The sequence below is a fragment of the Erythrolamprus reginae genome, chromosome 5 (genome assembly GCF_031021105.1).
Source record: "Erythrolamprus reginae isolate rEryReg1 chromosome 5, rEryReg1.hap1, whole genome shotgun sequence".
Lineage (NCBI taxonomy): Eukaryota > Metazoa > Chordata > Lepidosauria > Squamata > Dipsadidae > Erythrolamprus > Erythrolamprus reginae.
Window position 1 is genome coordinate 83,871,345 of NC_091954.1, and position 14,187 is coordinate 83,885,531.

Consider the following 14,187-nt stretch of genomic DNA (forward strand, 5'->3'; position numbering starts at 1 on the left):
ACCCAAAGTCTAATATTTCTTGTCTTTGAAAGATGTAGAGAAAGTCGTGGGGATTCAATTGTAAAACACCATGCAGGAAGCAAATTAATGTTAGGTCTGTTCTACTTCAATTAATCTTTAGTATATGTGTATCTGTTTGCCAAAGAATTCTTCAAAAAAGTTTACTAGCAATTTTCAGGCTGGATTATTCCAGCATCAATTTCCCATGCAAATAAGTTTTCAATTTAAATGCCTTTCTCAGGTTTATCTATAAATGTTTTTCAGGCTTCGGCACTGGGGGGGGGGGGGGGATTTTCTAAAATAAGAGTAAAATTTCTGTCAAACTATACAGAGTGATTGGGACTCAGGTGGTATACAAATCAAATATATTAATATTAATAAATATAAATAATGATGTTTTAATTTTTCTCATGGTGATTTTTAAGATAAGAATTTCTATTTGATTTTAAAAACAAAAGGAAGTTGACATATAAGATCAGTGACAGAACTCAGGAAAGTCAAAAACCCCACCCTCATATAAAAGTCATAATTTAGATTAAAAATTCTAGCAACCTGACCATAGTATAAGAGTTTTCTCAATATTTTTCCAATTTATCTTTAACTTCAGAAAGTAATATCAATTGCCCGCCATTACTGTTATGAACAAGATATAAAGTTATATTTTATGTATTTCATCACAAACAGGAACAATAACTTTTGAAAAAGGTCCACAAGGAGCTCCTGGAAGCCCAGGATGTATCGGTCCTCCAGGTCTATTAGGAGATGATGGAGAAAAAGGTCAGCTTCTTTGTTGTGAAAATATTAGTTTGAGAATCTAAGCATACATATGAATGGGATTAGATCAGTTTCTTTCTATCAAGGCAAGCAGAGTTTTCTTTTTTTCTTTTTTTTAAAGTTTTTTTATTACATATATACACATTTACACACAATAAATGTTTTACATCATATATTGATACAAAGCCAAATCAACACATGACAAAGAAACAGACAAACAAAAAGGATTCTTAAAATCTAGTTACTTATTTAAGTACATTAATAGCAATATCTATTCGCTTAGCATGTTATATAGTATTTGTACTTATATTCCCTTCAGGAGGTAAGTTATGAATGATTTTTGACTTTAAATTATTTTCTGGTGAAGCATGTTGTAGCCTCAGTATTTACCATTTTCTCTTGTAGGTTGTCACTATTCTTTAAATCATTTATTTTTTTCTTATCCGCCTTCTTTCATTCATGTTCAATTTCTTTAATATCATACAAATCTTTCTTTATAAAAAGGTTTTTTGTATATATGTCTTTTATAATTTTTCCTATGTAATAAAAAGGATATAAAGTATTGTTAGTCTTGTATTTTCTTTTGAGTTTTATTTCTTCTCTTGAACCAATTATAAAGGTATTTCCAGGTTTTATCATGTTCGGAGTCTTCTTTGTTTTTTAATTTGATTGTTAGTGCATCTGATTCAGCACAGTCTAAAAATTTTTTTATTATCAAATCATCGTCTGGTGGTTCGGGTTGCTTCCATTGTTGAGCTATTGCTATTCTAATCGCTGTCAATATATGTATTAATAAATGATGTTTGTTTTTATCAATTTTTTGGTCTATGATTCCAAGGAGAAAGGCTTCGGGTTTTTTGTTTATTTTCATTTGTAATATCTCTTCTATCCAATTCTGCATTTTAGTCCAAACATTTTTCATTTTTGGGCAGGTCCACCAGATGTGGTAATAGGTCCCCATTTTTTTACATCTCCAGCATTTCGGATTTATTCCTTTGTACATTTGTGCTAGTCTTGCCAGTGGGAGGTGCCACCGGTAGTACATTTTATATATATTTTCCCTAAAAGCTGTTGACCTTGTTAATTTATAATTTTTAGTCCAGATTGTTTCCCATTTGTCTAAATTTATACTATAACCAAGGTTTCTGCCCCAACTGTGTATTTTATTTTTAACAATGTATTCCTCCATTTTGTAATGTAACATATATCTATATATTTTGGAAATCATTACCAAATACTAGAAAAAAACGGGGAATTAAAAACAAGGGAACAACTAGAAGAAATTGGAATAAAAATTGATTGGTGGACATACAATGTAATTAAATCAAAATATCAAGAAGGGAAAAGAAAAGAAATACAAATAAAAGAGATAGAATTAGATAAGATAATACTAGGCCAAGATAAGGCAAGCAGAGTTTTCTAAATGACCCAATTGCTTATAGTAGCTTAATTGTTGGCATTATCATTTCATATTATTTATTGACCAAACCAGATGTGCCATATGTTGCAATCAGAGTGTTGAAATTTAATTGAGAAGATACAAATTTGTGATTTCCTCTACTTTTCACACTAGTTATCTTCTGATCTATTTCATGCCTATAAATCTTAAACAAGGGTCCTTAGCCATTAGAGAGGATGTAGGACCAATTGTACAGAGCTTTAGCGGAATCACCAACTCTATCAATCAGGAAGTCTAAAAATGCATTTAGAATTCCCTCAATTCCTTTTTGCCTTGTGAAAATCAAGATAGCTCACCTTAACTGATTCCTGATACCTGCGTGTAAGTTCTATGTCATCACCAGTCCATATGTCACAAGGAAATATTCACCCATGTTAAAGAAATTACTGAATCCCATTCTCAGCCTCTAGTTATAACTTAGGGAAAGCAAAAGTAAAAGTTTTAGTTTCTTCCACAAAACTAATGGGAGAGGGGGAGAGGATGGGAGAGGGGAGGAGAGGGGAGGGAAGGAAGAGGGGAGGGGATGTGTTGTTCATTTTGCTGGTAGAAATTACACTGAATATATTTATTCACACCAAATACCTATTGTTGTGTCCAGAGGACAGTTAGGCCTTGTACCCGCCCCATATTCCTTGGGCGGGAAAATACTAAAAGGTGATTGGTTGGCTGAGCCTGGCAGCCCAGGGTATATATAGCTGCCAGGCACGGCCATGTTGTTGTCTTGTTTCGTTCCTTAAACCATTACCTTCTGCTCTAAATAAAAAGAACCGTTACTTACACTAAGTCTGCAGTCCTTCATTCCTGCAAGGATCTAACACTTATGTACAATTTTAATGACTATAATTGATTGAATTAATCCTATTTAGTGATAGTGTTAAGAACTAAGTTCAAGTTTCTTCTCAGTAATGGAAGCTCAGTGAATGTCTTGGGCCAATCGCTATCTCTAAACCCAACTTCACTCAAAAGTTTTTATGGTGGGGAAAAAACTGGAAGGAATGCTATGTATGTTTCCTTCAGCTCTGAAATGATAAATAAATAAAACTAGGTGTCAGCGAACCAAATAGCATTTGAGAAATAAATCACATTCCACTCTTGTGTTCTCACACAAGGTTGATTTATTAACACGGCCATTTTGGATTTGGCTTGTTCATTCCAACACTGAAGCTTCCCTTCAGTTTCCATCCAGGTTAAAGTTCATTTCACATCTCCACACCCACACATGCAATCATGTGGACCAATCCAGTGCAGGGATTACCGGCTTCTTCATTTATTCAGTTGACCTTGGACTCTGCATAAAGGAATGTGTGTTGGTATAAATGAGCCGCGGCACATTATTCACATTTACAAAATCCTGGGAAACTTTGAGCGGGGGGGGGGGGGAGGCTAAAAAAAGTTTGGACCAAAAAAATCTCTCTCTTCCTCCCTTTCGCTCTATTTCTCTCTCCCTCTTTCTCTCCCTTCCTTCCTCTTTCATTCCCTCTCTCTCTCTCTCCATCCCTCTTTGTTTCTCCCTTCCTTCCTCTCTTTTTTGCTCTTTCTCTCCCCCTCCTTCCCTCCCTCTGTCTTTCCCTCACCCCTCCTTCCCCCCTCTTTCTCTCTCTCTCTCTCTGTCTCACTCCTCACGTTTCCCTATGCTGCCGTGTCAGGCCAAAAACCTCTAACTTCACATAATGACTTTGGGCCTGACACTAGGGTTCTGAGTGAGGACATATGATATAACATACTAGACACAAATGGAGTTACCTAATGCAATGTGTTGTGAAAACTGACAAGCAGTTCTGTGTGGTCTGTAAGCATAGTCATTGTTTCTTAGAATAAACTATCTTGCAGGTTTGTTGTGAAGATCACAGAGCAAAGTGTCACTTGTGCTACAATGCCACTTGAGAAACAGGAGACCAAACATCTGATAAAAAGATGTTTGCAGGATCCAATCTGGGACCAGAGGCTTTTTCTTCCAAACTTTTGCTCTCATGCTAAGAGAGAAGTTCCCTAAAGGTTTGGATCCAGCACGACTTCAAAAGCTCGGAAGACAAAAGGTCTGATCCTAGTGAGCAACCCAGATTGGATCCTGCAGCATTATCTTAGGACTCCTATTTTTATCTTCATACGTTTGAAAAAGATTTCTCTTGTTGCAGTTTGGAGCAGTATTATTTTTAAATAAATTTATTGCTGTTACCGTTATTGTACAAAATTATTTTGACATCTTCTCATAGAAAGTGCTACATTGCTGAGCACTAAAAATTAATGCCTGATTAGGTTTATGATACTATTTTACTTCATTTTAATTGCAGATAAGTATATGTTTCTCTAATGCGCTTAGACTTTTGATTCAGTGATGATTTACCCATCAGGCTTTTCACATGTGACCAAATGTTATTGTAGGTGAAGAATCAGGCCCATGTACCGAATGTACTTATATTATGGGACGACCTGGTCATGCTGGTGTTGCTGGAGCAGAGGGTCAGCAGGGTAGGAAAGGTAAAAAAAAATGCAGGTGATATTTAAATATTACTAATGATTGAAATATAACAATCTGCAGTTTTGGACCTAAAAATAGAAAACTGAAATATTTTGTTACGTATCTATTCAATCATTAAAGCATGTACTTTATTGCACTGTTTGATAAAGGAAACGACATAATCAATCAAACAAAAATGTAAGATCAGAAAGGTTCTGGGCACTGGTAGGAATACAATGTAAAAATATGTCTCTAATAGACTCATATGAAACATCTGAACTAGGACTGCCAATTCTGCGCTTCAAAAGTCTTGATTTCTACTAGATGGCTGCAAAGAGAGGCTGAAAACTCCAATCTTTTACTGTTATTGAGGGGTCACCTGGAATCTTACAATCTGGTTCTGCTGATTCAGGGCGGCCCTGGATACAGTTGTGCCAAACCTTCAGAATGATTTATTTTATTTTATTTATTTATTTATTTTGTCCAATACACAATGAGGGTTTTAGTAGGTATATATCTATATACACATAATAAAATACATGATGAAGGTTATAGAGGAGATACTCATAGTAGATTTGTATGCCGCGGAGAGGGGCGGCATACAAATCTAAATAATAAATAAATAAATAAATAAAATAATAAAATATATCTAAGAAATAATAGAAAAGAAGGTATAGTAATAGAACATATCAATGAAAGAATAGAAGAAGAGATATAGGAACAGAAGAAAGGAATAGGAGATATAGGAGAGCAATAGGACGGGTCGGAAGGCACTCTAGTGCACTTGTACTCGCCCCTTACAGACCTCTTAGGAATCTGGATAGGTCAACCGTAGATAATCTAAGGGTGAAGTGTTGGGGGTTTGGGGATGACACTATGTAGTCCGGTAATGAGTTCCACACTTCAACAACTCGGTTACTGAAGTCATATTTTTTACAGTCAAGTTTGGAGCGGTTAATATTAAGTTTAAATCTGTTGTGTGCTGTTGTGCTCATTTCAGGCAGGAGGAGTGGCTTGTGCTTTAGCTAATCTACATTAAATAGGTTTTTTTGGGTGGGAGGGAATAATTCAAATGCTGCCATGCATAATAAATTAACATGCTGCCAGAATATAATGCATTTAAAGAGGAAATGTAGAATTTTCCAAACATGATATTTTTAAAGAATATCATAATACCAAGACCTTCTATTCTTAGACGAGATAAAATATATTAATATTTTTATGATCAACTTTATTTTTTCCTGTTTCTTGTCCAGTTTGTTGTTATCTGCTTAAACTTTATAAACATTGGTAGCATTTGTTCAGATGCTTTAGGGTGATTTATTATTAAATTTAAATTATTTCTAAATCATAGTACTCTCATTATTCTAGGTGTGGAAGGAATACTTGGTCCTAAAGGATCCCCAGGATCTCCTGGGCATCCAGGGCCTCCTGGAGATCAAGTAAGTTTCTTATTGAACCTCTTTTATAATAGTTTGAATATAATTACAGTTTTAAGCAGTGGGGGCTTTCCGAGATAAATGCATGAATGTATCGATAGATCGTGGAGCTCTACAGACGCATATTAAATTGAAAATATCTACAAATTATTTTAAAGACCTGTTAATAATGCTCCCCAGAAAACCTTTGTAAACAGTAGAGACTGTTCCCCACTGCCCACCACCCAAACTACAGTTGGTTTCGTTTATTTCATTTATTCTACTACTTGCAGTTGGAACTCTGAAATCTGTTCGATTTTTAAGGCAGGACAATTTATTCCAAATAATTTAAATTTTCAAATATCAAAGAAATAAAATGGGGGCCTGCAAATTAACTAAGAAACAGTGCAACTAACAAAAACATATTTAATATGGTCATAGGATTTCGTCCAATTATGTTTTTCAAGTGCTGTTCTGGACCAATTGCTATTTGAGAATAATTTTAAAGTTAACGTCAATTTATTTATTTATTTATTTATTCATTCATTCATTCATTTATTAGATTTGTATGCCGCCCCTCTCTGCAGACTCGGGGCGGCTAACAACAATAAAAAAACAATGTAAACAAATCTAATATTAAAAATAATCTAAAAAACCCCAATTTAAAGAACCAATCATACATACAAACCATGTATAAATTCTATAAGCCTAGGGGAAGGGAAAATTTCAATTCCCCCATGCCTGACGACAGAGGTGGGTTTTGAGGAGCTTGCGAAAGGCAAGGAGGGTGGGGGCAACTCTGATATCTGGGGGTAGTTGGTTCCAGAGGGCCAGGGCCGCCACAGAGAAGGCTCTTCCCCTGGGTCCCGCCAGACGACATTGTTTAGTCGACGGGACCCAGAGAAGGCCAACTCTGTGGGACCTAACTGGTCGCTGGGATTCGTGCGGCAGAAGGCGGTCCCTTAGAATCTCATTCTCAATTTGCTATTGAGCTGTCAATGATACATATATCAGTCATCTAAGGATATATTAATTAAGCAAGCATAGTTAAGGATATTGTTACCAGTGACAGAAATAACTTGTTTACAGTACAATATTATTTTTAACAAAATTGTATCATATACATTTTATTGATAAATCATGTTAATTGTATGTGGCTTAGGGATTTCCAGGCCTTCCAGGAAGCAAAGGTCTTAAAGGATCAAAAGGAGATGCAAACTTAATGCATCCAGAAGGTTCCACAGGAGATATTGGAGAACCAGGAATCAGAGGAAACACAGGAGAGAAAGGGTTGGATGGAATACCTGGGAATCCTGGACAGAAAGGCAGAAAAGGTTCTGCTGGAACACCGGTTGGTAACACATCATTTTCTTCGTCATGCCTTTTTCAATCTTTCCATTTGTTCTATTCTTTGATTTGATGGATTGTGTGATGGATTATTACAGACTATTAGCAATCACATAGATTTTCTCCATGATGATGATTCTTTAACTTGGTGTATTACTTTGAACCTCTTGCAAAGGGCATTAATATTTTTAGATACATATGTCTTCTGTGTGAATGTATTCTTCCCTTTAATCTTATTATGGTATTTAAAGAATATGAAATTTATAAACAATAGTGATCAATAGTAATGTTTTTTTCCTTTTATAAACAATTACATGCATTTTTTTAATTGCAATTTTTATATTACTGAAGAAAAAAATGTGGTCTAAACTTTCCTTTACTGACTTTTGATGTTCAAATACTCATTCTCTGATCACCTCATGATTAGATTACTGTAAAATGTGCTACATGGGACTGTCCGTAAAGGCCATCCAGAAGCTATAGCAGGGCCAGAATGTGACAGCACAGATAGTGAGCACTGCGTTACGCTGACGTGACCCTACTGTTTTGCAAGATCCACAAATTACTAGTATATTTCTGTGTAGAATTCAAGATGTTGGTTATCACTTTTAAAACTCTTTATATCACGGGCGCTATCGGTTTGAAGAACTCCAATTGTTTCTGCCCCTCCAGTACGATCAGGCAAGATGGGTGCACTCCTACTCCTATTATTTGAATAGCATCACCCTGCAAACCCAGCAAGCATGTCTTCTTTTTAGCATCACCCGCTGTCTGGAATGACATCCGTACCAAGATTCACATGCCTCCCACAATTGTGATATATATTTTTCAAGCTGGCCAAGTTGGTTGCCAGTCGGTCTCCGAGCACAATTCAAGGTGTTGGTTATTACCTTTAAAGCCCTAAATGGCTCAGGGCCAGACTATTTACAGGACCACCTCCTCCCTCATACCTCATTGCGATCAGTAAGGGCCCATAGTCGGCCCTCTCCAGGTCCCGTCTGCCAAACAATGTCGGTTGGAGGGACCTCGTGGAAGAGCCTTCTCTATGGCCACTCCGACCCTATGGAATCAACTGCCCCCCAGAGATTCGCATTATCTCCTCCCTATTGGTTTTCCGGAAAGCTGTTAAAACCTGGCTTTTCTGGCAGGCCTGAAACTAAGACTGATTATTGCAAGTATGATTTTATAATACATGTGATTTCAGTGATGTTTTTAATTGGTTTTCACTTATACTGTATTTATTTATTTATTTATTTGTTTGTTTGTTTGTTTGTTTGTTTATTAGATTTGTATGCCGCTCCTCTCCGCAGACTCGTTTAAACCTGTTAGCCATTCAGAGTCTGTTTGGAGTGAGTGGCTTATAAATGCAATAAATAAATAAGTAAGTAAGTAAGTAAGTAAGTAAGTAAGTAAGTGTAAGTAAGTAAGTAAGTAAGTAAGTAAGTAAGTAAGTAAGTAAGTAAGTAAGTAAATAAGTTTCTTGTTTTGCTTGTATTTCTATATTTGGCCCTTTTTTTATTTGCAAGTGATGCATAATTGCCACAGCAAGTAGATAAGACATTTATAAAATAACATGAAGTCAGTTAAAGTATTTCTGTGCTGATCACAGCTGCATCCAAATGCATTGTTTTAGTTAATTTATGAAATTGTAAAATATTTGATATATTCATTTCTTTTAAGCTTACTGTGAATATTATTTGAATTTCATGTAACAATATATGAACAACTCATGCATGAACAACTTTATGACTACGTACAAGCCCACTAATGTAGACCTTAGAATCTCATTCTCAATTTGCTATTGAGCTGCCATTTTAACTTTGGGAAAGAGGAATTTGAAAATGTGATGTTTGTCCTTGATGCTTTTAATACCATGATGATTTGGTGCTTTGGAATTACCTATGACCCAACTTACCTTTTTTCTTGGCTCCTTACCAATATTTTAAATGTAGCCATTAGCTGGTTTTCCAACAGGGAAGCATGTTTTGTAATATTTAAGTAAAGATGTAATAAATGTAATTGCAGATAATCACGCTGTACTTAAGGAAAGACCACTACTCGTGTGTCCATTACTAAATATGTCAACATAATCTTCTACTTGGGAAATTAGTCAATGCATACTAAACAATGATTTATACATTATTTGTAGGGGCCAGATGGTCCAAAAGGCGACAGAGGATTACCAGGACCTATTGGCAGCCCAGGTCTTCCTGGTAGGAAAGGGCTAACCGGATCACCGGGATATGGACCACAAGGAAGGAATGGTACAAAAGGATATCAAGGAAATCCTGGATTGCCTGGGTTACCAGGTGTACCTGGTATGTAGTTTCTCATTTCATCTCCATTATTCTTACTGAAAAGTGTGAGTTTGCTTGTGATATATTTCTGTAGAATACATTTAGAGAATAGCTGGCCATCCTACCAGATCAGATAGAGGTAAGCATCGTTCAGAACCGATAGGAAACACATCTATTCTGACTTGAGAATGACATTAATTAACAAGATTTTATTCCAGTGTGCAAGCACAAGAGAACCAGGCTAGAATAAATGCTTAAATAAATTCAAGATATATAATGCAAGTTGCATGCTTTGCTGTTCTTGCTGAAACTGGAAAATGTTATCCATTTTGTTATGCATGTTGAAGGTGCTAAAGGGGAGCCTGCTAGAGTAAAGTCAATTCCTGGACCACCAGGGCTTCAAGGGCCAGAAGGTATACCTGGACTACAAGGAAGAAGAGGTAAGAATTATTCAAATAGTCCCAAATTTTGGCATATCTTATATTCAGCATCAAAATAAAAAGCTGTGAACTCTATCATCAAGCCAATTGTCTGGACTAGCATCAAATTATAGTTCCAGCACTGGAAATAGTAATGATTTCCATTATATCTGAGGCAGCAAGCTATCTTAAATAATTAAAGAGGAATAATGCCGTATGCTGTTAAATTCTCATTGAAAGGAAAAGAAGGAAATTCAACAACAGGCAAAAGATTTCCACAATTGCTTTCCCAGTACAGTATCTATGAATTAAGGCAATTGTCTTGCTCTAATGATAGTAATCTCTCTAATTAAGCATTTGGCATATATGGTTCAGACATTAGTTTTTTGTTTGTTTGTTTTTTAAGCAAGATTTTTATTTTAAAGCTATGGAATCTTTCTGGTGTCTGATAGTTATCATTTTTATAGGTAACGTGGGATCCAGAGGACAACAGGGTGACCCAGGTCTTCCTGGAAAAGATGGGGATCCAGGTGTAGCAGAGAGTGGATTTCCTGGTTGTTCTGGTCAGAAAGGTAACATATTTTATGTAAAGTAAAAATATAAGACAGAATTTGCTCTGTATTGTAATAATCTATAGCTACGTCCTTTTTAATAAGCAGATTGATAGCAGTTTGGCCTTAAAAAGTCCAATCTCTCTGATTTGTTCCAAAGGCTTGCTATAAAAATGAAAAACAGGTTTTCCTTGCCTTATATTACTTTTGAGATTCTGATATACTTGTTTTCTCTGATATAATAATAAAACTTATATTTGTTAAATTTACTAGGAAGAGTTTACATATTATTATTATTATTATTATTATTATTATTATTATTATTATTATTATTATTATTTATTGGATTTGTATGCCGTCCCTCTCTGCAGACTCGGGGCAGCTAACAACAATGATAAAAACAGCATGTAACAATCCAATTAATAAAACAACTAAAAACCCTTATTATAAAACCAAACATACACACAAACATACCATGCATAACTTGTAATGGCCTAGGGGGAAGGAATATCTTAACTCCCCCATGCCTGGTGGCATAAGTGAGTCTTGAGTAATGGATGCTTAGCTAAATCTACATAGATTAATGTCTGCACTTGGATGCTTACTAAGCCTGCTTTAGTAGGAATTATATAAAAATCTCAGAAAATGCATAAGTTGTTTATAAAAGTTATTAAATAGAATTCTTTATTGGCCAAGTGTGATTGAAAACACAAGAAATTTGTCTTGGTGCGTATGCTCTCAGTGTACATAAAAGAAAAGATACATTTTTCAAGAATCATGAGGTAAAACACTTACATAAGTGTTGTCTTGGTGTGCAGTGCTCTGTAGCGACGTTTTGAGGGTAGGAGTTGAAACAGTTTATGTCCAGATGTGAGGTGTCAGCAAATATTTTCACAGCTCTCTTTTTGACTCGTGCAGTATACAAGTCATCAATGTAAGGCAGGTTGGCAGCAATTTTTTTTTCTGAAGTTCTGATTATCCTCTGCAGTCTGTTGTCAGTCTTGTTGGGTTTGTAGAACCAAACCAGACAGTTATAGTGGTGCAGATAATAGACTCAATGATTCATCTGTAGAATTGTATTAGCAGTTCCTTGGGCAGTTTGAGCTTCCTGAGTTGGTGCAGAAAGAACATTCTTTGTGTGTTTTTTATGACATTATTGATGTTAGGTGACCATTTTAGGTCTTGAGATATGATAGAACCTAGAAATTTGAAGGTCTCTACTCTTGATACTGTGTTGTCTAGTATTGTGAGAGGTGGTGGGATGGGAAGATTTTTCATAAATTCTACTACCATTTCTACGGTTTTGAGTGTGTTCTAGATTGTTCCGGTCACACCACAAGGTTAGTTGTTCAACCTCCCGTCTGCATGTGGAATCGACCACTTATTAATATTTTCTCTATACCTGCCACTTAATAATATTTTCTCTATAGGGGATAAAGGAACTCAAGGACCTAAAGGGATACCTGGTTTAGGAAAAGGAGGGAAACCTGGCTTACCTGGAAAACCTGGAGCACCTGGAGAAAAGGTTTGTTTACAATACCTTCTTTTAAAAAGAGAAAGATGTGGAGAAATAAAATGGGAAGGCGGAAACAAATGATTCAGGTGCCTTTTAAAATAGGCAGAGATAACAGAATAACAGAGTTGGGACTTTGGCGGTCTTTTAGTTCAACTGTTTAAACAGCAGACTCTATACCATTTCAGACAAATGGTTGTCCAATCTCTTCTTTAAGACCATCAGTGATGGAGCACCTACAACTTCTGGAGACCAGCTGTTCCACTGGTTAATTGTTTTCATTATCAGAATCATGAGGTACAACACTTACACCTTGTTTGGGTCTGTCTTTAATGGCATAAAACCAGATTATATCCGAGACCGCCTTCTGCTGCACGAATCTCAGCGAATGATGAGGTCCCACAGAGTAGGCCTCCTTAGGGTCCTGTCAACCAAACAATGTTGGCTGGCGGGACCTAGAGGAAAAGACTTCTCTGTGGGAGCCCCGACCCTCTGGAATCAGCTCCCCCCAGAGATTCACACTGCCCCCACCCTCCTCGCCTTCCAAAAGAGCTTAAAAACTCATCTTTACTGCCAGGCTTGGGACTTTTAGATCTTCCCCCCGATCAATGAATGTTTTAAGTATGAGTGTTGAATGATTGGTTTGATAGGTTTTACTTTATTTTAATTGAATTTAATGGTTGTTTTTAATGTAGTATTAATTGGATTTGTATTATTGTGCTGTTTTTGTATATGCTGGGAGCTGCCCCGAGTCCTCGGAGAGGGGCGGCATACAAATCCAATTAAATAAATAAATAAATAAAATAAAATTAATTATATAAATAACGAATCTCCATCTGTTATATCTTATTCTGCTCTCATGTCCTTCAGAGGATAGGTTGACCCTCTCTTCTTTGTGGCAGCCCCTTAAATATTGGAATACTGCTATCATGTCGCCACTAGTTCTTTTCACTGGAAAAATGTTTGTTACCTTTTGAAAAATGTTTGTTACCTAGCAATTACAAAGGGAAAACTATTTAACTGATAGATTTGTTGTTGTGTAGTTGTGGTGAGTTGTTTGTTTGTGAGATGAGTGACTATATAAATTGAGATGGGAAGGAACACAAGATGTGGCTTCCTGACTCCTGTGTCTCAATAGGACAATGAAACCTATCCTGTCCCTGTCCCTGTCCCTGTTCCACCATAACAGACAGTGAAAGTCTTGCTCCTATAATCATGAACCAAACTTTCAAAAATGTTAATATAAATTACCTTTGCCCAGCTGAGTCTATATTCAATCCTCTGATGAAGCTTGCTGGCAACTGCAATGTCTAATTGCAGAGGTAGTGAAATAGCAACATTTGTATTGTGTGGGAAGTGTTATAATGCAGCTTGAAAGTTGGATTCATTTAAGCCAGTTAGTCATATTTTCAGTGTTGAGAATTTTTTCAACATTCTTCATGTTATGAACTTTAGAAATATTTCAGTACATTAAATATGCAACATAATTTTTATTTTAACAATGTATTGCTTGGAAATATTGTACTTATCAATAATTGCCAAGGTGTGTTATAATAAGAACGTTAGACTTTAAGGTGATACAAATGTTTTTATTTTCCCACAATAGGTTAATGTAAGAACAACTGCCTTCTATTAATATATTTCCTTTATTAGATTTAACCATTATAATTAGGGATACTGCACTATCAGCATAACATATAAACAAAACATGAATATATATTCAGAGATGGGCTCCTACTGCTTCTAACTCAGGGGTGGGCAATTAATTTTGCCATGGGGCCGCATGAGAAATTGGGATGGTTTTAGAGGGCCGGGCTAATATAATTAACTCATTCTACCCAATACTGTAAAGACCCAGACCCTGGCCTGACCTAAACACCCAGACTCACTCTACAGACCCCTAATTGTTTGCTGTACAGCAACATGGTGCACCACAGTCACTGCGCTGGAG

The 14,187-nt window shown here is 36.1% G+C and overlaps 1 protein-coding gene across 2 annotated transcripts in view; it reads left to right on the top strand.

Annotated features, from left to right (window-relative positions):
- Positions 1–14,187, top strand: part of COL4A3 (collagen type IV alpha 3 chain) — an 83,722-nt gene that overhangs the window by 40,699 nt on the left and 28,836 nt on the right. For both annotated transcript variants that reach the window (XM_070753333.1, XM_070753334.1), the window contains exons 22-29: positions 685–777; positions 4,616–4,711; positions 6,063–6,133; positions 7,272–7,460; positions 9,606–9,774; positions 10,101–10,193; positions 10,640–10,744; positions 12,154–12,248. In XM_070753333.1, the coding sequence (XP_070609434.1) occupies positions 685–777; positions 4,616–4,711; positions 6,063–6,133; positions 7,272–7,460; positions 9,606–9,774; positions 10,101–10,193; positions 10,640–10,744; positions 12,154–12,248 (911 nt within the window). The remainder of the gene's footprint in view (positions 1–684; positions 778–4,615; positions 4,712–6,062; positions 6,134–7,271; positions 7,461–9,605; positions 9,775–10,100; positions 10,194–10,639; positions 10,745–12,153; positions 12,249–14,187) is intronic.